Raw genomic sequence first — 25,970 nt, 5'->3', positions numbered from 1 at the left:
GGGTACAATAGATATGGATTTCAGAGTGTTTCTGTCTAGGGTAAATTATCTGATGCTGACATCTACTGGTGAATCACAAGAAATCCACCCAAATGTACTATTAAATTAAATGAAAATTAAATTACACGTGCTTTTATAGTTTATATATATAAAAAATGTATAGACAATTCTATTTAAAATCATTCTAAATCATGAATATGAACCATTCTGATGATCATTTCTTAAAACTAAAAACATTTTCAGAAAATAATGGCACATGAATAATACTCAAAATATCCCCTCATAATTCACAAAACTTTATTCCGTATAACATAGTTTCAAGGCCAAATCACAAATAAATAATGGAGTTGTTTGCTATGACCTGCTTGTTGTAAGACACTAACCCACCCACACAGAGGAGAGAAGTCCCCAAGCCCGGTCAGTAACAAAGACTAAACATATTTAAAGGAGTTATTACATCTGCTAAATGCAATTGACCTAATAGTTATATTTAGGGAACGGGCAACAGAAGGAGAGAGAATGAATCCACCAAACATCCTCTTTGTGTGTCTGAAATGCTCAATAGATCTGTGTGCAGAAATTAAACGTCATTCTGAATCAAGGACTTCAAGAACGCAAACTAGAATGCGGTTAAAGAGACATGTTGACGGCATCAGAGTCTAACTCTGTTATTCATTTGGGTTAGTTGTTGGCAAGGACATGACTGACAGGTGAATGCACCAATCAGATGACGGTTCCCCTCATAAAATCAGAAATAAGGAGAATCTCTCTCTGGACTAACAGCTGATTGGCCAGCTGCTTGTGGCCGGAACCAATGATATTGCAGGTAGTAAATGAAGCACAATCAAGGTGAGCAGAATAGCAGCTCTAAGAGGGGATGAGTCACTCCCTGAATTCAAAGAGAAAAATAAATTAATCAAAAGTATAAATTCCTATAAACCACTTTTAATTTCCACTGTGTAAAAAAAGGCAATCAACATCCTCCATTGAGCTCAGGAAAGGCAGACTTGTCTAGCTTAGGAACACCATTTGCTTTCAGTTCCTTTTGGGACAAACAAAAATAACAGCAATAATAAAGTACTTTCAGTAAAGAGCATCATGTTGTGACGGTAAAGCTGGAGTGTTTCTACAACAAAAGATTAACCAAAGCGGTGCGTAAAGGAATCAAGAAATATATATATATATAAAAAAAAACGGTTAAACTATTTGTCTTGAAAATGTTGTGCTAAAAAAAAAAAAAAAAAAAAATATAGTACATTTTCACATAAATAATGATTAAATGTACAGTTTTAGAAACATTTGTCCTATATTTGCAAATGCCACATTTGTCAGCGTCCGAGATATTCAAAGCTTGTCTGGTTTACATCTCCTGAATCATGCAAAGCCAAATGCGAATCATAATGCATCAGTTGTCAATTCATGTTAGAGATCTGCACAGTCCAAATCAGAATAAATGCGTCAGTTCCGTCACATCAAAGAGGCTGGAGACATTCATGCTCTTGGGGCTGGACTGTGCGTATCATTTTATGTATCTCCAAATACATAACTCTATTGCACATTCAAATTCACACATCTCCTCTTTGTTGAAGACACTAATCATTTCATACAATGACAATATCACAATATAATAAAAAATGGCCATTTAAGAAAACAAAAAGGGTACCCAAACTACTCCACTTCAACTCTTGGCTCCCTTGAAAACATCCATGCGACACAATGGCTGACATCATACTGTACATGACATTTTAAAAAGGAATAAAGGCTTTACACATTCAGACAACAAAAAAAACAAACAAACAATGAGTTCAAAGTAATATATGCAGGAAGTATGGAGTCATACATTTTGTGTGATCTTTAGGCAAACCCTGTAGACATGACTAAAGGAACATGGGAGAGCAGAGCAAGGAGTGAATTTTTCAGATAAAGAGCAGATATTAAATGCAAAGCATACACATGGAATTTGGATGATGTATAAGAGTGAAATTGGATTAATGTTCAAGTTTCCCTGACAAAAAAACCCCTCAGTATAGCTTTCTGTATTAGAGCACATCTCTGGCTTAAGACTGCCCTCGAAAACAGCTCTTTGCAGCATTTAAACTGCTTTGGTTTTGAATTAGAGCTTTTTTTCTCGCATTAGAACAGCTATCTGGTTTAAAGCTGGTCTCTCCTGGTCAGGATTGACGTGAGTTCTGCAACTCTTACTAGGTACACAGTCCTCAATGTGCGCCAGCACTTGTACTACATTAATAATTTCACACAGGGCAACCGTAACAGCCTTTTGATACAGATAAACAACAGAAGCCGAGGTTCAAACTAACAAAATGTCAAGTACACGCTCCCAAATTTCAAAAAGTAACATTGTAACAGATACATTTAGAGAAACATTCCATACACATCCAAATCTTACACGGCTCACAAAGCTATTTCAGACCAAAACATCAGTCCTTGGAAAAAAAAACTAAGCTAACAAAGAAATAAGCAACAAAATATGTAAAACGCTTCCCTGCATAGACTCGAGATGACAATTCAGTGTGACCGCTTTGCAGTAGGGTGGAATCATCAAGCGCATCCTGCAGAATAATGTGAGGGCGGGGTGTCTACCAAAGACAGCCAATGAGAGAAAAGGAAGAGAGAAGTGGGTGGGGTCCAAAGTCTCACAGTCTGTAGGTTGTATTGTGTCTTTTCCAGGAGTCACTCTCGTGAATCATCTGAGAAAAGTGCGCTATTTGGTACCTGCTTCAGCAGGTGACGTTTGCTTTCACTCCGTTCCCTCTCATCAAACCAAAATTCAAGTGTCACTGTTTTGATCGCAGAACATCACAGGAAGCAGGAAGGCAGAGGATTGTGGGTTGGTTTTTGTCGTATATAGGCATTGTGGTATGGTGTGTCCTTAACCCCTTCCCCCCAAATCACACCACTGGCTGACCCCTGGTTTCATTCACTTGCCGCCGTACATCCTCTCAATATCGTCCTGATAGTGCGATTTTAGTTCCTTGCGTTTGAGTTTGAAGGCGTCGGTAACCAGGCCCGTCTCGGGCGTCCAGGGTTCGGGGCTCAGTCGGATTTTCTTTGGGATCTCAAAGCGCTCCAGCTTACCTGTGAATCAGAACAAAGAGATTATATTTTAAATTTATAGCCTTATGGTGATGAGAACAGTAGCTTACGACAGGCAACTAAAACAAAAATGTAAAACATAGAGAATGACATTTTAATTGAATTGTTTTTTACTGGAACTGGGCCAGTGTAATCACATGATCCTACAGAAATCATTCTAATATGCTGATTTGTTGCTGAAGAAACATTACTTATTATATCAATGTTGAAAACAGTTGTGCTGCTTATTTGTGAGGAAACCGTGATTTTTTTTTTACAGGATACATTGATGAATAGAACAGCATTTATTCAAAATAGACATTTTGTGGCATTATAAATGTCTTTACCATCACTTTAGATTGCATCCTCCTTGCTGAATAAAAGTATTAATCTCTTTCAAAAAAAATCTATAGATTCTATTTACAAAATTGTTATTTTGCCCTGTTGTTGACAGACCTGTTATAGCCGCTTCTGTGATGATACGTAGAACCTCTTTCTCCATCTCTGCATGGTTGCAGATCTCTTCCCACGATCCTTTGATGCCCCTCTGCGCAGCAAGGGTGGTTAACTGCTTCTGATTGGGCACCACAAACCCAATCACATAAGACTCGTCACTGTGTAAAGAGGGGAAGATTTATACGTCTCATTTATGAAGCATGTGTGAGTGCTGAAATGTCACAGTATGTATGGGCACATTTGCACTTACCTGTTGGCATAAGCACAGATGTTGTCGATGAAGGAGCAGTTTTTGAGCACAGCCTCCACTTTGCCCAAAGACACGTATTCACCAGCTTGCAACTTCACCAGGTCCTTCTTACGATCTACACACACAGGCCAAAACCGTTTAAAGAAATGTACATAAAACTAATGTGAAACACTTAAATAGTGCTGAGATTTTATTGCCCGGTTTCACAGACAAGGCTTAAGCTAGTAAAATGCATGTTTGAGCTGTTGTAACGCAAAGCAACTTGCACTGACAAATCATCAAATATGGCATTGTTTTGACTCAAAATGCACACTAGTAATGTTTTATTCTAAGGCACGTTTATAAAAGCTACTTAAGGCCGTTTTCAGAACCTTTTGATTGTTTGCTTTGTTCCGAAACAGTGAATACATTTTTTTTACAAAGTTAAATTTTCTTCTTGGTTCAGTTTGCTTTCACGAGGCAACATTTCAAAGCATACTAAATGTGTTTATGCAAGTCATATGGTAGTAATGGAGTTTTCTCTGCGTCATCCATCAAGATGGATTGACAAGTTCGCTCCGCGAGCTTATTGTGGCTTTATCTGTAGCTGTCCTGATACACGTAAACGCTTACAAATGTAGCCGCCATTCTTTCTAACTGATTATATACACTGAAAAAATTATAAACGCAATACTTTTGTATTTGCCCCCATTTTTCTTGAGCTGAACTCAAAGATCTAAGACTTTTTCTATGTGCACAAATGGCCTATTTCTCTCAAATATTTTTCACAAATCTGTCTAAATCTGTGTTAGTGAGCACTTCTCCTTTGCCGAGAAAATCCATTCACCTCACACGTGGCATATCATGAATCAAGATGCTGATTAGACAGCATGATTATTGCACAGGTGTGCCTTAGGCTGGCCACAATAAAAGGCCACTCTAAAATGTGTAGTTTTATCACACAACACAATTCCACAAATGTCGCAAGTTTTGAGGGAGCGTGCAATTGGCATGCTGACTTACTTTAGTAATGTCCACCAGAGCTGTTGCCCCTAAATTGAATGTTCATTTCTCTACCATAAGCCGTCTCCAAAGGCTTTTCAGAGAATTTGGCTCGGTTTTTTTTGGCAAGATTTTTTTTTTCAAGGAAACAAATGCTTAAATATGTCATTTTGGTGATCAAAGATGAGTTTTAAGGGATAAAAGATGCTCTTTGGTTTTCAACTGTGATCACTAATGTGCTCACTCACAGAATCAGACTCTGCTTCTTTTTATAGAACACCGGTTATGAATTATGATACTGCTTGGTTCGTCGGTCCGTTGGGTCGGATTGCTTTCTTCCCTTCACCGAACCGACCCAGAGCTCGTTTCCAATAGGCTGAGACAACCTTGTTCAGGCGATCTCGGAATCGACTGTTTTGGTGCAGATCCGAGTGTGATTGCAGTGTTTATATATGCCTAAATGAACCGAACTAAGAGAGAAAACGCACCAGATTCCAACAAAAAAAACTCCAAATGAGCCAGATGTGGACATGTCCTAATTGAACTAAGGCCTACTCCTGGCTTAATCTAACCGGGCCCATGTCTTAAAAGAAGGTTTATGTGTATGTGTCTCTCCACACCGATAATCTTGAGGCAGCCATCAGGGTGAAACTCTCCAATGTCTCCGGTGCAGAACCAACGCTGGCCGTTCGCATCCACAAAGAAGTCCTCTCGGTTCTTCTGCTCGTTTTTATAGTAACCCATTGTGACGTTGGGACCGCCAATCACAATCTCTCCTCTTGGGTTTGGTTTATCGGTGCTGAAATAACCACCTATGGACAGAAAGAAAAAGCCATAAAAATAGGCAACATTTAATACGATTTCAAATCTCAGTATCTTAATATTTAAAAAGCAGAACTGGCCTTCGTCCCAGTCCTTCAGCATGATCTCGGAGCACACCAGAGGAGCTCCAACACGTCCAGTGCTGTAATCAGCAACTAAACAAACACACACAGTATGAACACACTTTTACACATTTACATCTTATTTTTATATGAGCTATAATTTCCCCTCTCTTTACTATTAATACATTAATACTACCATTAACGGTTCCTGTAATCTAAAGAATAGTTCCATTAATCCAATGGATTAACCCAGGTTTTTATTCAAGAACCCATGCCATTGATTTAAATGTATAAATCCAAAGGTTCCCATACTTTTTGACCCATGTATTCTTATGACCTTTTTCTTAGTCGTTTGTGTTTGCTGGATAATGATTTTTAATTCCAAAGAGACAGCAGTCAAAGAGCAATTATTTCTAACCAATTAAATATTTCAGAGCTGAACATAACACAACACAGGGTTTTTTCCCTTAAAGAAAATTAAGGAATAAAAGTGAAGGGAATAAAGTCAATATGTTCTCTAAATGTAAATGTTTTAAGCATTAACTCATTTCAATTTTTTACATTTTTCAATACTTTTTTCAATACTTTACATTTGCATCTCAAGTAAATGTATCAGATACGTTTAGATATTTGTATTGGAAAACAGGACAAAAATTAAATATATATTATATACATTTTATTTTACAATATAATTTTTTTTTGTGCAATGCATGCAACATTTAATGCCATAACTTTATGAATTTAAGAGCTTTTTAGACCTTAATTTGTGTTAGGGAGAATTAAGACTTTAAAACCTTTTCAAGACCTGCAGAAACCCTAAAAAATAAATAAATAAACCAACCAAATAATTTTCCAAGCCTTATCAGGACTTCTCCCAATATTTCTAGGTTTTTCATGAGCGTGGGAATCCTGCAACTTCACAAGAACTGTGCAGGTTCACAAATATCTTCTTAAAAAAGTGAAGTAGTTAAATTTAAAGACACTTTTTAAATACATAAGAAATGTTTTTAAGTGCAATTCATGAAGTTCTCATTTTTTTGTGCTGCCTGTATATTACAGTAGCATGCACGCTATTTTCGTCGCAACTGCCTTCAGCAATCAGCGTAGCATTTTTTTAATGCACCGTTTATTTGAAATAGTTATTTTACGACATGATTGTGAGTAAATGATGATATAATTTTCATTTTTGGGTGAAATAACCATTCAAGAGGTTATTTACAATGATATTTAAGAACACTCTTTTCAGGAATTTGAATTCTAATTCTAACCATCTTAAGACAAATAATAAGAAAATTCTTAAGAAATATTTTTAGGAATACAAAATATTCTTAGTCACCATGAAAACAAAATTGACAATTCTTGTTTGCGATGAAATATTGCAGTATTTATAATAAATGATTTATCCATGCACATCGGTTTTTTTTTCATGTGCCCTTGTAATCTTTAATCAAAATAACTTCCCCTTACAACATCATCACTTCTCTTCTCTGATAACTAGTTTACCGGCGTGAGGTCGGGACTACCTGTCACTCACATTTGATCTACGATCAAACCACAATGATCCAACGATCCAATTCCCAAAGGATAAAATCAAGTCCCGTCCGACATTTTTCTTGTTCAAGAAGCTGTTTCTCTCAGATATACGTCATGCTGACTTTAAGTTAAAAAATAAGAAAACATCAGTTAAGAATCATTTTATTCTTAAGAATCTTTTGTGAATCCAACCAAGCTTTTAGTTCTATCTAATTATTTTAATACTAGAACCCACACCCTTGATTTGAAGTACTTACACTCTTTGTAATTCTAGAGCTCAGACTACGTCCGCCTTCCTTCCCTTATCAGCGAACTTTGCTACACCTGCGCTTAGTCCCAATACTCCTGTCCGGAGTCCTAGCTTCACTTCTAAGTGAATCCCATGCTTACACTCGCTGATGGTCCCGGCTCCGCAGGTCTCGGTGAGACCATAGCCTTGTCCCACAGGACAGCAGAAACAGATGTTCATGAAACGCTGAGTAGCTGCGGATAAAGGAGCTCCGCCAGACAACAGCACACGCGTTTTACCGCCCAGCAACGAGCGAACCTTCTTGAACACAAGCCTGCAGAACACAAAAACAAGATGACATTGGACATTAAAAAAAAATATAACAGAAAAAAACTTTCCTGCATCTAAACAAACCCAGCGAGTTTTGGAAGAAATCACATTAATATTATTGTATTATACCTGTCACAGAGAGGCGTGCTGTATCCTTTAGAGATCTGCTCCATCTTGTAGTTGTACGCCAGAACAAAGAGAGTTTTCTGCACACTGCTCATCTCATCAACTTTAGTCATCACATTCTTATAGATCCGGTCCATAATCTCCTACACAGACACAATGAGAGAGAAACACTTCACTCACAGCTATTAAGACTAGAGCAATTTTCGATTTGATTTACAAGTTTGCGATTCGATAAATATCCAATCTCAATTCAGTGTGATTTGTGATCGATTCATTTGGATATATACCAGGTACAGCACATGTCAGGTTTTTTTTTCTTATGGAAAACAAAAAGTCTTAACTAAAGCTGCATCAACTGAAAACAGCACAGACTAAAAGATTGAGTCCTGGGATTCAAAGTCCCCCTGTGGTGAAAATCAAGTTTTTCATGTTGTTTATATGTCTATTTGGTGTTTTTAATATGCTTTAAGAGAAACCATATATAAATTCATAAGTCAAGTCATTTGTTGTATATTTTCTCCTTAAAACTGCAGTGAACCAAAGACAGTCTCAAAAACGTGGTTTGAAATCGCTGGTGTTTCTGACGTCACAAACTACCTTGTAACCAATTACGTCAACGTGTGGATCTCTGAGCTGGTGCGAGTGAGTGGAGGCGGGGCTGATTTGCATATTCATAAAACCGCATATACTAAATGAGGCAATGGTGTAGAGTTATATTCAAGCTATTCTAAATTATGAATACATTTTTATCAATGAAAAAACGTTTAAAAATGTAATTTTGGTGATCAAAGATGAGTTTTAAGGGATAGAATTATTACTACAGGGGGACTTTAAGAATCAATATAGGTTCATCAAAATAAGAATCGATTTAAATCGAGAAATCAATATTTTCAACTCAGCCCTAATTATGACCACTGTGTGCGTTTATGTGAAGGTGAGTCCTTACAGGAACAGCTGCCATCAGTGTTGGTCTGAGCATACTTGTGTCTCCTTTACTGCCCTTTTTAATTTTAGATGACTGTGGGAGAAGGGACAAAACAAGAGAAGATATTGCACATTAGATGCTACTATAGCAATTTTAGTTTTTCTTTGCATTATTGTCTTTGTTTAAAGTTATGATGCAAATGCTTTGGAAATCAAAAGTATTCTGAGATTGTAAAAGAGCTTGACATGGTGAAGATGTCACAATATCATGACTAGAGTGTATGTGTGTGTGTGTTTGTACCTGGTCAGCAAGAGTCTGAGGTGACGAGTATCCAATCCGGCAGCCATGTGACACGCATACTAATTCAGCGCTGAGCTCCAGGACATGAGCAAGTGGCAGGTAGCCAATATAGGTGTCATTCTCACTGTCACAATAAAAAAGAAACATTGTAAACAGAAAATCCTATGCCATTAAACATGCTACTGCAGAAACAGAAAGCATTAAAGTGGCTAGAATAGTTTTAAAAAGTTAGTTTTATACAGCTTTAAAAGTGTCTCAATACTGCACCTTTTTCAAACTGTGAGCATATCCACATCCTGCATTGATGTACAGTTATTGCATCTATTTTTTTATTATTCCCGTTTATGTTTATATTTTTACTCGTTCATTCCACTTCCCATCTTACCTTACCAATGATCTTATTATTAATATTATTTTTTCCCCTTGTTTTTATTTATTTATTCTAAGCACTAGTACACCAAGACAAATTCCTTGTACATGTAAAAGCCACTGTACTTGTGATTCTGATTTAAATACAAAAACTTATTTCACAAAATATTCACACAATGTCAAGTGTCACCTTTTGGAACAATAAACAAAGCCACATTAACAAAAGTTACATAAACTGTCCAGTAATACATTAAATTATGAATGCATAAAAACCAAACTTTCATGAGTTTTTATACATTTAAATATACAATATTGTTCAAAAGTTTGGGATCGGTAAGATTAGTTAATGTTTTTGGAAGAAGTCTCTTGTGCTCATCAAGGCAGCATTTACTTGATCAAAAATACAGTAAAAACAATAATATTGTTAAAAATGTATATAAATAAAAAATATTTTTATTTTATTTTTAACATATATTAAAATGTAATTTATTCCTATGATTACAACGCTGAAATTTTAGCATCATTACTCCAGTCTTCAGTGTCACATGATCCTTCAGAAATCATTCTACTTTTTATTATTCATTTATTATGATTATGTTGGAAACATTTGTGATGCTTAATTTTTTGGGGGTTCTTTGAAGAATAGAAAGTAAAAAAAAAAAAAAACAGCATTTACTTGAAACAGAAATATTTTGTAACATTATGAATGTAATAAGTCACTTTTGATCAATTTAATGCGTCCTTGCTGAATAAAAGTATTCATTTCTTTCACAAATATTTTTTTTACTGACCGCAAACTATAGTGAACGGTAGTGTACATTAATCATAAGGTCAAGATCATGGGTAAATTAACTGTATAAAACAGATGCGTTATAACGCAGTGCTAGTACCGCCAACATCATGGATTTGCTTCCCAGGCAACCATTTTTGAACATCGGTGTCTTTAACCATATCGCTGTGATCAGCATTTTTCTTTAACACCTTAATTAATGAGACATTAAAATTTTTATTTATTATACAGACATAAAATGAAGCACCTCCAATGAATAAAGAAATGGAGATTAGCTTTTTAACAGCCAAAAATCAATGGACAGACAGAATCCCGCTAGATAGAGGCGTCGGAGAAACATACTTCAGGTTAGGAATGCGTTCAGCCATGCCGGTGATGCCAGCGATGATGTTGCTATGGGAGATCATGACTCCTTTAGGAATGCCTGTAGAACCGCTGGTGTACATGATCACTGCGATATCGGACGGGACAGGCTGCCTGCGGGACACCATTACTGCACAGAGAGAAAGACACATTCACATTCCTTCATTAGTGGCAGCCATGTTGTAGTGCCATTTAAGACAGAAGAGCTCTAAAATAACTACTTTGAAGGAGAAAAAAACAACTTTTTTAAATGTTCACTTTGCTGCCAAGATTTCATGCACATCATCAGAATATCGCAGTCCAAAACAGATGTCATAAATCTGCCCAAGGTAATGTAAATTAAACCACGAGCACCAGGAAATGTGCTCTAGTTTAATAAACAAAAAGAACTCAAACTCTTTACCTCCGTCGAGTTACTTAAAACCTTTTTGTTTAAAACCACAATTTGTTTGTAATTTGTATATACATTAAAATAAATGGAAATTAATATTTCAAATAATATTAGTCAAATATAATTTAATTTATTTATATATAAATAAATATAGCCTGACCAAGGTTGCATTTATCTGATCAAAAAAACAGTAGACAGTAATATTTTGAGAATACTTACAATGTAAAATAACTTTTCCATTTTATATATTTTAAAATATAATTGATTGTTGTGATGGGAAAACTGAGTTTTCAGCATCATTACTCTAGTCTTCAGTGTCACATGATCCTTCAGAAATCATTCTAATATGCTGATTTGATGCTCAATAAACATTTTGTGTGTGTGTGTGTGTGTGTGTGTGAATGGTAATGTGAAATTAAGTATTCAATTTGTTAAAATAAAAACAAAACAAAAAAATATATATTTAAAAAAATTTTTTTGGAGAGGCAGAACAACTGATGTTCATCGGCATCAACGGCCATAACTGGCACCTGTTAAGACTAGCTAGACAAGCTCTCATGAAAAATCAGGTCTAATACTCCAGTGAAATGTCTAAACCTTTTATCTCAGTCTTTCTGAACAGAGAAACCCTGCTCTAATAAAGATAACATCTCCCTCTCTTATCTCCCGAGGGCTTTTCTTAACAGTTGCTCTTATCTGACACAAAGGCTGAGTGTGTGGGCTCTCAACACCGGTTCGCATGCCCTCAAGTCTTCTTTTCATCTGACAGGAAGATCCTGCTGTCTTTCTTCCCTGAGCAAAATCTATGTTTACAGCTCTTTTGGTTCTTAGTCTGTTTATTGTGTCAGTACAGCTCAAAACATAACAAAAGGTGGTGTTTCTATCATCAGCAAGCAAGGGCTACTGTGAATTCCTCTCATGCTTATTCTGTATTAGGAATCACTTGGCTATATTTAGACTTTTTGGTATACTATATACTACATGGGTATATTAACCCATATGTGGCATGCAAATATAACAATATGGAGTATGCATATAAACTAGTGTTCGACTGATATGGATTTTGTGTTGGCCGATGCCGATATCTTGAGCAGGGTGGCCGCTATAGGTCTATATATAATATTAAAGATGGTAAATAACACCTGTATAATTTCAAACAACATAGTATGCTACTTGAGAGTTTAGGCACTTACCATTTTCAGTTTTGCCCCCCAGTTCTTGCACTGCACCCATGTTGTGGACCATGATGCCTCTGGGGAGATCAGGCCAACTGGTGGTCTTTATATCAACCAATATAATGTGCTTCAGTCTGGGGACTTCCATCAGAATGGCCTGAGAGAGAGGGAGGATCATTCAGAGCAATAATTGACGGCAGCTTTGACACTTCATGAGCCCGCTGGTGTGACGTCGGTCTCGTTCTCACCTTGAGGCGGCTCTGCAGCAGGTCTTTGCTTGTGATGATGTGCGTGACCTCAGTCTCATTTAGACCATGAGCTATAGCTGCTCCTCCCAATGTGGAGTACAGGGTCACCACTGACACGGAGAGAAAGAACATCATTAAGATAACGAGTAACTGCGCTTTTAAGTATAAAATAGTGAGAGATTATTTATATTATTTATTAATAATTATTGATTTATTATTTAATTATAATTTATAATTATAATTAGTATTGTTGTTATTAAACATTTTTATTTAATAAATTTTTTTTTATTAAATCAATAAAGACTGGATTATTACAATTGCAAAAAAATTGCAATGCATGTAAATAAAAATAGTAGTAGTAATAATAATTGTTAAAAAATAATAATAAAGTACTAACAGCATTTCAACTCGACAATTTTTATATTTGGGACATGGTGAACGTTCATTTCGGAATAAGATGTCAGTACAGAAATCAGATTTTTTTTAAAAATTAATTTATATCGTTTTAAATCGATTAAATCCATTTGGCTTTATTTTACTTATAAATAAAAATAAATAAAAAACTTATTAAAACCCAAAATCTCGAAGGAATCAGTGGTAAATTAGTCTTCCGGGTTTTGACGTCATCCCTGCACCACTCTGTTGAGCTTTTCTATTGCTGCACTGTTTTGAATGAAACTCAAAACATTCAAAGGACAAGGGTTGTGGGTAATATTAATCTTTAAAAAAAGCATGCACAGACATTTTGAGAATCCATCCAGACACCTTTGGCATACCATCTTCAACATTATAGTGCATCTAAAATTTGATGCGCACTAATTCACATCTTGCATACTTTTAGTATGTGTAGTATAGTTTAGCATGTGAACCGGAATGAAACCAGATCTGATTAATGAGAATCAGATTTGCTGCAGAATGCATGCGTGTGTGTGTGTGTGCCTGAAAAGTGAATAACAGTTCTGTTTTCAGTGTGATGTCTTGCATCTAGTTACCACAGCAGTGCTGCTATTTTTGACCAGATATTTTGTCCTAGTCAGCACAATACAGCCGATATTGGAGGAAACACTGTGTGTGCGTAATTTGAATACTCACAGGGGAAGTTGTACATGAAGCATGCCTGAGCTGCTACAATCCATTCAGCACGAGTCTCGCAGAAAATGGCGATGTTACAAAGAGGCTTCTGACCTAGAGCGGCCAGCCCGCTGCCAAACCTCTGAGACAGATGGAACGTTTCTTCATACGACAACCAGTTATAATCACCCAAAATCACCTAGAGAGAAGCAGAGAGGAATCAGAGTTGCATTGTATTGAAATTCTCAGTGGCTTTCACAGCAGCATGAAACTTCTTTTCAATTTCATGTAAACAGTTCTGGACAACAACAGACCAGAGATCAACTCTGTTTACAGAGAGAAGGACACTGAACTTCTTCCTGTGGAGCTCGATAGAGTTCTCTCGGGATCTGTCCACTTAACCTTACACACACTCTATATCTACTTGAATATTGTGTAAGTATATGTTTAGAATAGTGTTTAAAGCATTTCTCATGGAAAGGGCTGTTCACACTGACAGCCTAAATCTGATTTTAGTCTCACATTATCTTTCAAAAGTTTGGGGTCAGTATAACTTTATTCTTTATAATCTATAATAGTCATTTATATATATTTTTTAATTTGATGGATTCACAAACATTAAGCAGCACAACTTTTCAACATTGATAATAATAGACTGTAGTCATATTTATGTTTTGACAAGGAATGAAAACAAGGCTGTAAGGGATAGAATTTTTGTGTTTAATGGTTTGTACTGTTGTTTAACAAAATACTGATTGTTTAGCTAATGAAACAACTTTCCAAAAACAATTTAAATAAAATAAATTCAGTAGACAGACACTCCATAATCCGTTTAGTGGTATAGATATTTTTGAAAAACAAAAACGTATTTTCTCTTATGCTTATCCAACTGAAACATTCGGCCCGATGGTGGAAAAGCGGCTAAAGTTCCACAGCCATTGAGAGTGTGTGGTCGTACAGTACGAGTCAACATGAGAGTGTGTGTGTGTCTTACCTTCTTAAAGATCTTGCCGTTAGGCTGCATCTCATCCTCCTCGCTCAGCAGCTCTCTTGTGCCGAGGCAGTCTCTTTCAGGAAAGTGTACTACAGCATATTCAAACACTTTATCTAAAGTATCCACACCCTCGTGCAGCAGAGACGCCAACCTCTGCTGGCTGTTCACGGCCCGGTACGGCCCTGCCGGTGTCCCGCTCACCTGATGGGACAGGAAATTAGAATGAGGTCATGGGGGAAATGTAGGACAAGCACAGGCAGTCAAAAAACAAAATCCAAAACCACTTGTCGCCTAATTCATCAAATTTTAGTTTCTCTAAAATATTACCATTTTTTTAAACCAGCAATTTAATTATGTGACGTTATTCAGTAATGAAAGTGACTCAAATCCCTCCGCTAATCTAAAATAAATTGCGATAATCTCTATTTATAATAGGTACACTACCGTTTAGAAGTTTGGGGACAGTAAGATGTTTTTAATTAAATTATATTTTATTCAGCAAGGATGCATTAAATTGATCAAAAGTGACAAAGACATTTTACAATGTTAGATTTCTATTTCAAATGAATGCTGTTCTTTTAAACTTTCTATTCATCAAAACATCCTGAAAAAAAAGAATGATGTTATGATGCTGAAAATACAGATTTCTCTCAAAGGAATTACATTTTAAAATACATCAATATGGAAAACAGTTCCTTTAAAGTTTTAATTAATATTTTACAATATTACTGTTTTACTGTATTTTTTATTAGATAATTGCAGCCTTGGTAAGCAGAAGAGATTTCACAAACATTAAAAAAATCTTACTGACCCCAAACTTTTGAACAGGACCCAGGGTTTGAATGAATCTGTGCTGATGTTTTGGGCCTATTCATCCTATGCTGTACTTACTGTGCGCGCTTTGATCCTTTTAGCACGGGCCTGGTTCCCGCTGGCTCCGGAGAGCAGGTACCAGGGCAGAAATGTGATGACGGAATAAACCCAGGCGACCGATCGAAACACCTGCAGCAGGAGAGGAGACATGTCCTCCTTCAACTTCATCCTGAGGAACAAAAAAAAAGGACAAGAAGAAGACAGAAAAAAAAAGTTAGTGATTAATGCCCTCAAACCACACCAGCTTTACCTTTGATTTTTGTCTTCCACTTACTTTGTGTTGTTCTTTACTTTCCTCCAAGTACGTTATAGTGTTCCTCTTTTTTGTGAAGCTCTTGCTGGCTTCTTCTGGTTCTTGATGTGTTTTATGGTATAGATGGTACTTCCTGACGTTTCTACTGCCTTTTGTCAAACCTGCTGGCTGAGAGGACAATTTCCTGTTCCATTTCCTTTTCCCACTTCAGCTTCCTGCTCTGACGGCGTGCAAAGCCTCCTGGGTTTAAAGATGAGCTCTCCCTGTGGGCAAATACAACAAGAAAAGTGTTTTGTCAATATGCTTTTTAAAAAACACAATTTAGAATTTGAAAAGTCTTTGTTAAAGAGTTGAAACAAATCAGCCAGCTACAAGGTGAATCACAACATTATACACTTTGGTTTAAAGCAAAAAAATATATATTTAGCATATATATATAGCATTTGAAAATCAGATGAAAAGATAAAGATACTAGACTATATACTTAATGGATTTAATAAGGGATCAAACTAAAATCCCATGACATAATAGAAATAAAAGCGATGGGGAAATATAATGTTGTTTATGTATATCAAACAATATATTTAGCTTATTGCAAAATATGCATATATACATACATACATGCATATTTAGTAGTTTGAGAGTGAAGACTGACTATATTATATAATTTGCAGTGCTTCATGTTTGGGGCTGGGTGCAAAGAGTTGTTTTGCTGCAAGTTCTTTTGATTCGATAATTTTTTGCAGAATCATAGTAGTGTAGTTTTTCACCAGTAATTTCACTGTTAAACACAATTGTTGAAACAATGTGGGCTCATGGCTTAAAAAAAAAAGCATGAAAAGGATCAGGAAATGATGCTAGCTGGACTTAAACTTTGGCTGTGTCCTAAATCGCCCCCTATACCCTTAAATAAGCCACTATTTAAGGGACTGGCATTTGTAGTGGTGTCCAAAACCATATTGGACTCGCAATAACGAGTGTCGACCGTTGTATGCTCAATGGCTATAGAATACCCATAATGCACTGTGAGAGTCTCAAATGAATTCTTGCATCTGACCAGAAGGTGGCACAGCTGGTCCAATGTGGCTCCAGCATAATATCATACAAAGGTACAAATTCCTTTTTGATTGATTATTTAATTGATTGATTATTAAGTTGTTTAATTAACGTTTATACATAGTTTCCATGACCAAGCTCAAGATAAATCTTTTCATTACTATTGGAGCTGCAAGTTTGAAATAATTATTAAACAGCAAACACAAACTATGCAAAAGTAGCCGCCCTTTCGGCGCACTCAGTGTCCTAATTCGCTTACTCGTTTTCGTTCACTCCTTCAAGTGAACTATATTAGTGGACTAATGTAGGGAATAGTGAATGAGCGTATACGGGTCGATTTCGGACACAGCCTTACTCTATCGTATGAGGATGTGTGTTAACCACTATGCTAAGACTGTGACAGGACCACAGTGATTTAACTAGGGACGGCTGGTAAACAGTGTACGCTCTGAGCTCAGAGGACAAACAAGACAGGCTTTGTCGCTCTGGAAGGATGACGCTCACACTAAAACAAGTGTTCTGTTCGAGAGGAGGATGTGTTCATGAATGCATGTGTGTGTGTGTTGAGGGGAAGAGATGGTGGGTGGACGAGCATATCCAGAACATGAAATACAAATTTGGCCAAATTCTGAAATGCCAAATAAAGATTGACCTGATAATCCAGCAGCTCATAAGATATGAGCAGTGCTGAACTTAAAAATCATTGACCTATTTCAAACCTAATTTTGAAGTGCAAACCCTCTTTCCCATTTTCTCTCTGGGAAAAACAAACGGCTGACTTCTTTCTTTGGTTTTGATACTTTTAGAGGAAGGTCAAAAATACAATCCAGGATAGAGACACTCTCAAATATCAGCTATACTGCAGAAATGCATTCTCTCCTTGTAACTTCAATCGTGGACTCACCAGAGAGGTTCGGAGGTGGTCAGCCAATGTCACTCTATGCATATCTATCAGTCAGGTGACCTATAAAATGCCAGTATACAATATAAAAATGTATGCACCTCTTGATGGAAATAAATGTTGTGATTTTATTTCCATCAAGAGGTGCATAAATTTTTGGTCAAGATCTTGTATTATCAATGCAAGAGTCCAGCACTCTGTAAAGTCTCCTCCAGCACATCCCAAAGACTTTCAATGAATTTACTGTCTGTACTAAGAGGTGCCAATTCATGTGTGAAAATTATTCTTCATTCTCCCTCCCAACCATTCTTTCACAATTTGAGCCTGATTAATCTTGGCTATGTCATCCTGGAATATGATGTATCTTCCTACAGATGACAGATCATATAGGTTTGGAACAACTTGAATTTCCAATATTGCGACATGAACTCTAGCGGCTTTGGGGCCGAACTAAAACAGGAAAAAAAATGATGCAGTTTGGCAGTTCATTTACATAACAGCGTTTTGGGCGCATGAAAACACAAGGTTTTGAAATCAGGTTTCAAATTGCAAGTTTTGAAAACGACACCATTATTGTCTCCATGTAAACAACAAAAAACACAGATTTGTGAAAATGGTGAAGTCATGCCCATGCGTATTACGTGTTCAGTCTATAAGCGTGTAGCATTTCTTTACAAAGTGACATCGTCAACTACTGGCCTGGCATGCGTTTTCGCGGATCCTTGTGAGCGGGGATCGTTTTGACATCTTTGTCGTCTGTACGTTAAAAAAAGCAAAAGAAACACTTATCAGCTTTTAGTACATCGTCGTCGTTTAAACATACCCTTTAAAAGGTGCAGTATGTGAGATTGACAGTTGCGAGTTGCTTCCCCCGCCCCCTCCAGCTCAGACTCCACGTGGGTTGCCAGATTGAGGACAAGCAACAGGAATGAGCGCAATTGTCAATGGAAGGCGAGGAGACTAAGTTGATGAGTTTATTGATCTAAGATGAGTTGATATCACATTTTAATATGCTCCCGTTCATAGAGATTTTTAGATGGGTGCGGAGGCTTTTTAGGTCGGGTAGAATCTGCGACCTCTTTTTTTCTGCGATCTCTTTTTTTCCGCCATGGAAGTTTGCTGCAATATGCTGTGTTTTCCGCCAACTGGCAACCTGTGGTGGCGAAATACTATTGGGTAAATTGGCAACGTGCGGTAGGCTATCACACAGACCAAAACAAAAACAGACATTCCGACACGAGTATGTGAACTCAGCATGTTTCCTAAATATCTGCAAACATATTATGATATTTTTATCCTTTAGTACAGTCAAAAACTTACATAGGCTACAGCACATTTAAGGTTCAACATTCATCTGTCACAGGGGTCTACAACACTGCTGCTGGAGAGATACCGTACAAGCAGAGTTCAGCTCTAACCCTTATCAAACCCCTCTGAAGCAGATAATCAAGCTGGTCAGTTAGTTGAAAAATGAGGCAGGTGTGTTGGAGCAGGGTTGGAACTGAATTCTGCAGGATGGTAGCCCTCCAGGAGCAGGGTTGGAGACCCCTGCTCTATCATGTGAGGAACAATAGACGTCGCAAACTACTTATGGATAGTGGATTGTAATGTTGCTGTGATAAACATTATGTGATAAAGTCGTTGCCCTCGAGCACTGTGAGAGAGTCAAGTATGGTGCAGCAATAATGGACAGAACATTCCACGACTCTCGACAAATCGCACACATGATCCCCTAGAGACCGGTAGTACATGGGCGCGAAAACCTTTCCTTCAAGAGGAATGTCACAGACTAGGGAGACGTGTTATGTTCAAATCTCCCTCTCTAGACCACACAGACCATTTATAGAAACTAAGCTGCAAAAACTAGGTCGTCCAGAAATCAGTAATGTCATAACCATGAGCACATTGACATGAGAAGTTTGACTACTTTATTAAGGCCTTTTCACTATTCAGCAAACTGATATTCTGATATAACAGCGTGGAATATGAAGAATGGGGTTAGCCAATCATGACAGAGATCATTTACATACCCAAAGAACTGCAAAAACACCCCGTTTCAAACTAATCCAAAAAAAGATAAACATTCTCTTTCTCTATCAGTAAACATTTAACAACCAATCACCCCTTCATAAATGTCTATTTATACTTTGATGTCAAATATTTAGGTTAACTCCAAATTTACAATTCAAAAATGCTAGACGGGGCATAACCAGGTGATGCCAAACCACGTCTACCATTGAAATATGATTAACAAATGTGCGATTGATCATCCTCTGTTCCTCGTACTTTCATTTATACACGCTTTCAATCACAATTTAAATACTATTTCATCCCCAAACAAAGTCCAGTACTCGTAAGAAGCGCATCAAACTGTGACTGGTGCATCTGAGGCACAGTAGTTAGTTACTAGATAGTCATCTGAGAAGTGGTCAGTGTAGTGAAGATCTTAAGCAAAACCATGGTATCAAATATCATCTCCTCTTAGCAACCAGATCCAAACTCACCTGTACTGCCACAACACAGTCGAAAGAGATAGTATTCACCTTTATTAATACAGGTTACATTAACTCTTTATTAGTTCTAATTAATGAAGCTTGCTCTAGGCCCTGTTTACACAAGTGCGTTTTGGTTTTAAAACGCATAACTTTTGCCACTGCTGTCTACACTACTCCGGGGTTTTCGACCCTAGAGACTTTTGGAAATGCTGCAGACAGTTTAGTTTGAAAACTTTAAGTGTAGACAGACCAAAATGTAAACTTTTAAGAAAGGAAGACGTGGCTGCCTACATTCGCTCCCTGATTGGGACTTCTGGACCATTGTGTATCCTCCCCTGATTCGCTAAGCCCCTGTCATATGATCATTACGCTACAGACCCTGTAAACAATAAAAGATGTAACTGCATGCTTTCTTGACTTTGTTGTCCTTTTTAGCAGCCAATGTGCAGTTTAACTGCATTTTATAATACTGCAGCTGCCTGCACATGAGGCAAGCTATTATTAGAGCAATCGGCAACTGTTTACAATTGTACACGCATGCCCAGAAGTGCACGAATGGTCATGTGACATGCGTTTTCGGTCGTGTAATGTGGATGGAGATCTTTTCTGAAACACAGTGGAAATGCCAGTATGGACGAGGATCGTTTTCGTTTTAAAATGCCGTCGCACTTGTGTAAACAGGGCCTTGCATAGGATTAATATTAAGGCTTGAAAAAGTGAAGGCATTGACTCAAATCAGGTGCACACCGTACGATTTATAAAATAGTCCTTTACGATTGTTGCTTGTCAGACTCTACGAACATGATCCCAGCTGTAAGCCATACTGTAGGATCTCAGTTGCCAGTAATGTCAGACTGTACTGCAGTCAAGGCGCGGTAAAAACGGATGCACGCAAGATTCGTCAGGAGTTCGGTGGAACGTTCAGTGACGTCAGCTGCATTTATATGAGGGATAGGAATGGTTGCTAGTAAACAAAAATAATCTCTACTGATGATTTTGATTACAGCTTTTCTTGAAATGAAAAATGGAAAAAAACTAAGACAATGTGTGTGGAGCAAGTGGTGATTTGTTGTTGTCTCACTAATTGTGTCATCAGGTTCGGTGCTCCTATTGGTTTTTCCTCTGATGGTTGTCGAAGCGAAGTCACACTACAGGACCGTGCCTCAAACCTTCTGACACTGCCAGAATTTCATCGGAGGTAAAATTTAATCGCAACGGTCATTAATTGGCTGTCAGCGAACATGTCAAACTAGCAATCAAAGACTTCAGATTTTAGGATTAGAGGAATTTTTTAGGATTCTCAACATTTTGTCTCAGATGGCCAAAATCGTACAGTGTGAACCTGGCTTTACATTGAAAGATGAAACTGAGAAATATCAACCAGCCGGAACATGCTACATAGTAGATAACGACGTTCAGGTAACCTCTCTCAACACACTAGCATTGTGTTGACATTTGCACGGGCAAGTACCAACATGGCTTGTGTGTGAAAATCTGTGAAAAAACTTTTAAGGCAAGTGACAAAGCTTTAACATGGAGATGAGGAACCAGTAATTAACTACTACAGCAGACAGTTAAACTAAAAACAAAACAAGTTTGGAAAGTGTTCTCTTCCCTTTTCCGCTAGTGATCAAACTCCTCCGCACAAAAGTGCAGACGGCGCTTGCAGAAGTGAACGAACAGGCACATTTTTCAGACACACCTACCAAGATTACTGAACAGAGCCCCATCATTTACAACCCATAATCCCTATTATACATCACTTGAAGAGCCTGGGTGTGATCAGACTTGTTTGGCTGGTCCATCACCTCGTGCTCAGGGTGTGGGAATAAAGACATGAGTCATACACTCCTGTAGTGGGATAACCGTGAAGAATCAAGCCCACAGGAAAGTTGGAAATCAGTTCACACTCTGGCTGAACTGCTAAACATCCAATACTATGATCTTTTGTCACAATCTATATGGTGCATTTTATATGTCCAGTGGCGGTACAGTACAAACCGTCATTGCATACTCTACAAACCAGATAGAAAAAAATCTAAATCACATTGTATTCATGTTTTAATCTTGCTTGCTGCATCTTCCCTTTCCTCTAAATGGGTTTTTGAAATAAATGTCATTGAATGTGCCCCACTGCACTGATCGCTCTGTAGATGCTCTTCAGCATCTTGCTTAAGACTATTTATGGTGTTAAAGGGATAGTTCACCCAAAAATGAAAATTATGTCACGGTTTACTCTCCTTATGTCATTCCAAACTCAGAAGACTTTGAAGCATGAATTAAGACTTGTTAAATTAAATGAATTTTAGTGAAACCTAAGAGAGCCTAAATTAAATCCATTGATATGGGTTCTTTTTGCAGTGCCTTATTTGCCCTTTTATGTTTTGGTTACCTGGATTTTTATTGGAGGAACAGAAACCTCTCACGTTTCATTAAAAATATCTTAATTTGTTTCATAAAGATTAACAGAGGTCTTATGTGTTTGTCGTGACATGACAAAAATTATCTTAAATACTAGAATTTACATTATGGGTGAAGCATTCATTTAAATAGCATGGATTGTGTGCTGTGTGTGACCCTGTTATTAAGCACATGTGTGTTTTGGATTTACCCCTAAACACAACCCTCACAGAAAACTTTCTGCATTTTTACATTTTCAAAAAAACATCACCTAGTATGATTTATAAGTTTTCCTCATGGGGGCCAAAACATGTCTCCACAAGGACAAGGATTTTGGATATTGCCATTCTTGTGGTTATGTTTTGTCTCTATAACGTAGGCTATTCGTAAACCACAAACAAACAAACACACACACACACCGTCTAGTGCCCTAAAACTATACAAAAGCTCCTTATTATAAAACAATGTCTACAAGCAACTTCAAGTCCAGTCATCTAGTAAACTTACCTGCACAATTCAAACGCATTGCTTATTCTTAGTGCTGGCCTTAAACTGATAGCCCATAATCCACAGGATTATCTCAAAGCATGTCAACCCACTATCTTCCCAATCACCCATAACAAACTGCAGTCTCATGTCACCAGCACTTATCTGTGCCCTAATTTAGGCAAAACATCTTATTCTTGACAAAATATGCTCGTCTGCCTTGCCATCACACAGAGAATCTGATCTGATGGTGTGTGAATATGTAAATGTCAAGTTGCTTAATGTAAAATCGTGTTTGTTTGTTGGTGTGTGAGAGAGATTAGTGTGTTGTCATCACCTGAGCACTTACGTGTTTATGGTGCATGCAAGTGTATAACGAATGAGAGATGTGCATGATCTCAGCTATAAAGCACAGACATGTTTGTATGTATATGTATGTAACGTTATGTGTGTGTCATTGGATCTCGGGAACAGAAGAGGCCTGAGATGATCACTATTAAGAGTGGAATGCGATACCATCAATATCCTACATTCCTCAGCTGTCAGAGCATGCAAACCCTCTTCATACCAAAGTAATACATCTGATGCTTTACTATATGCATTGCATGCGAGTCTTCAATATGTAAATCAATTTCTCCGCGCGCATCTTCACCATACGTAGACACAATAAACACTCACCGTATGCTTCCCCGCTGACCCAGCTGTTTCAGTCAGACTTGCAACATCACATTTAAAAAAAAATGTTATAGAAGAGCTAGACGCGGCAAATATATAGCGATGATTGTTTATTTTTCGATGTCGTTGTATGTTGCGGTCGCTGTCTCGCGCCGCCGAAGATCTCAGCCCGGAAGTGATGGAAGCGTTGTCATGGCAGGGGCCGGCTTCTTGACGCTCTGATTGGCTGAAGGTGGGTGGCGCGTGTTGGAGGCTAACGTGACATCACTCTCGGGTTACCAGCGGTCATTATCGATTTGATTGATTTATTTGTCAATTTGCATTGTTATTTTTTAGATGTTTGTATTTTTTAGGCAATGTCTTCTTTTTAAGTGAATTTTAGAGGTAGAGGGAAATGGTGATGTGTAAAAGGGGATAGTGTTGTTGATTCTTTTGTCAGCTCAATGACAGGGCAGTGTTGCAGCGCCCGAACAGCTGGCAGGCGGCTGGCGGCTGGCTATGAGAAACTCGACTCATTTCCAAGAATCGATTCTTTCGAGCAGTTTAAAGAACTAGTTCAAAAAGCGATTCAGTTATTCATTACGTCACTACGTCATCTGACATCCCAGCGTGGCATGCTCTAAAGAGTTTACCCAAAAAATTAAAATGTTGTCATTTACTCACCCTCAAGTTGTTCCAAATGTGAGTTTATTTGTTCTGTTGAACACAAAAGAAGATATGTTGAATAATGTTAGTAAACAAACAGTTGATGGGCCCCATTGACATCCACATTCCATAGTATGGGGGAAAATACCATGAAAGTCAACTGTCTGTCTACCAATATTTTTAAATATCTTCTTTTGAGTTTTGAAAAAACTCATACAGGTTTGGAACGACATGGGAGTGAGTAAATGATCACAGATTTTTCATTTTTGGATGAGCTATCCCTTTAAAAAAAGTCACAATAAAATCATTGCTGAAAAAGATTTAGCATGTTTTAACAAACGCTGTTTAAATTATAATCAACTCTGTTTCGCTTTCTTCTCATCTGACATGCTTGAAATAGACAGATCTCGGTTTAATGGATCAGTGAGTTGTTCACTCGAGAACCGCACGGACCGATTCAGTCCGTCACGTGAACGAATTGTTCAGACTGGTTTTCATTGACAAAATATGACTCAAAAGAACGAGTCGTTTACAAACGTGATATCGCTACAGCAGATTCCCATTTACCTATTCTGGGAATGTAAGTTTCAAATTTCCCCTCATGTTAATGGAAAGACATCCTGTGTTACAAAGATACAAAAGAGAAAATTGGGATAGGTGGGACTTCCCTGCGTTCAAACAGGCGCCGCTGGTGTAGTGGTATCATGCAAGATTCCCATTCTTGCGACCCGGGTTCGATTCCCGGGCGGCGCACTGCTTTTTGAAGAAACTAGTTGACTCGTGTTGCATCAACAATCACACACACAAACACAAAACATTCACTAATTACCTCGCCTGTGTGTATTCATTAGGATTTAGCTATAAATATGCCACAGACTCTCTTGATCAACTTCAGGCCAAAAGGATCTGCATGCATAATATTGAACTAGTTAAATGTTTTAGATGGATTCTAGATGTCTACCCTCTATTATAATATGATACATCACAGTACAACACAAGACAAGTCAACAAAAATTATAATATATTTTCTTGCAGAATCAGAGGTTAAGTTATGTTTTTTTCCCCTTACTTTTCAAATAAACAAAAACAGAACAGCAGTACAGATGACTGTGAAATATGCATATAGTTTATAAGTGTATGTGCGGGATTTCAGTGGTTTGGCTGTCAGACATAATCAAACCAGAACAGTGAAACATACAATGCATTGTATAAAACATATATAAAGAGTAGCCTATGTACACAACAGCACACAGAAAATCAATGAATTAAAGTGTTTGTTTTACAAGTATATTTTAAATTGTACACTGTGGGGGTCCAAATCTCGGATCCCACCATTTTACATCATAACATTTATTTGTTGTAACTTTTATTTTTATAGGTTTAAATCACAACTTTTCAATGTGGTAGCAACAAATCTTCTCAAGATTTTGGCTCCCATTTATAGAACAGGTTATGCAGATTCAGGCCTAGTTTGCAATAAGTAATTGATGCCTCTGTCCTCCCTCCATCAGATATCATTATAATATCTTAAACTTTCCTCATGTGAGAAATCACAAAGGATTTTGCAAGCACAGTTGCTTACTTATTTGTACTTAGAATGTAAGTAGCAATGTCTCCTTAGATCCTTTAGGTGGCACACAACACCATCATTTGGACAAGTCTTTTAAGCCAGGGGGTT

General features: G+C 37.4%; 1 protein-coding gene and 1 non-coding gene across 2 annotated transcripts; one reads left to right on the top strand and one right to left on the bottom strand.

Annotated features, from left to right (window-relative positions):
* Positions 1 to 280: 280 nt before the first annotated feature.
* acsl3b (acyl-CoA synthetase long chain family member 3b) lies at positions 281 to 24,131 on the bottom strand. Its single transcript, XM_077222033.1, has 17 exons — positions 23,651 to 24,131; positions 15,656 to 15,897; positions 15,400 to 15,550; positions 14,509 to 14,709; positions 13,536 to 13,713; positions 12,444 to 12,553; positions 12,214 to 12,352; positions 10,609 to 10,759; positions 9,108 to 9,231; positions 8,829 to 8,900; positions 7,886 to 8,025; positions 7,588 to 7,760; positions 5,683 to 5,757; positions 5,401 to 5,592; positions 3,800 to 3,914; positions 3,550 to 3,707; positions 281 to 3,096 (listed from the first exon to the last, which is right to left on the bottom strand). Exons 3-17 carry the CDS (start codon positions 15,547 to 15,549, stop codon positions 2,939 to 2,941), a joined length of 2,136 nt encoding a protein of 711 aa, XP_077078148.1. The 5' UTR covers position 15,550; positions 15,656 to 15,897; positions 23,651 to 24,131; the 3' UTR covers positions 281 to 2,938.
* An 843-nt stretch (positions 24,132 to 24,974) lies between these two features.
* On the top strand, positions 24,975 to 25,045 carry trnag-ccc (transfer RNA glycine (anticodon CCC)). The gene has a single exon. It is a non-coding gene; the product is annotated as a tRNA-Gly (tRNA).
* The last annotated feature ends 925 nt before the right edge of the window (positions 25,046 to 25,970 follow it).

The sequence above is a fragment of the Siphateles boraxobius genome, unplaced genomic scaffold, assembly GCF_051911475.1.
Source record: "Siphateles boraxobius isolate OS27281-9 unplaced genomic scaffold, OSU_SipBor_1 86, whole genome shotgun sequence".
NCBI lineage: Eukaryota > Metazoa > Chordata > Actinopteri > Cypriniformes > Leuciscidae > Siphateles > Siphateles boraxobius.
This window is presented reverse-complemented; position numbering and strand designations above follow the sequence as displayed.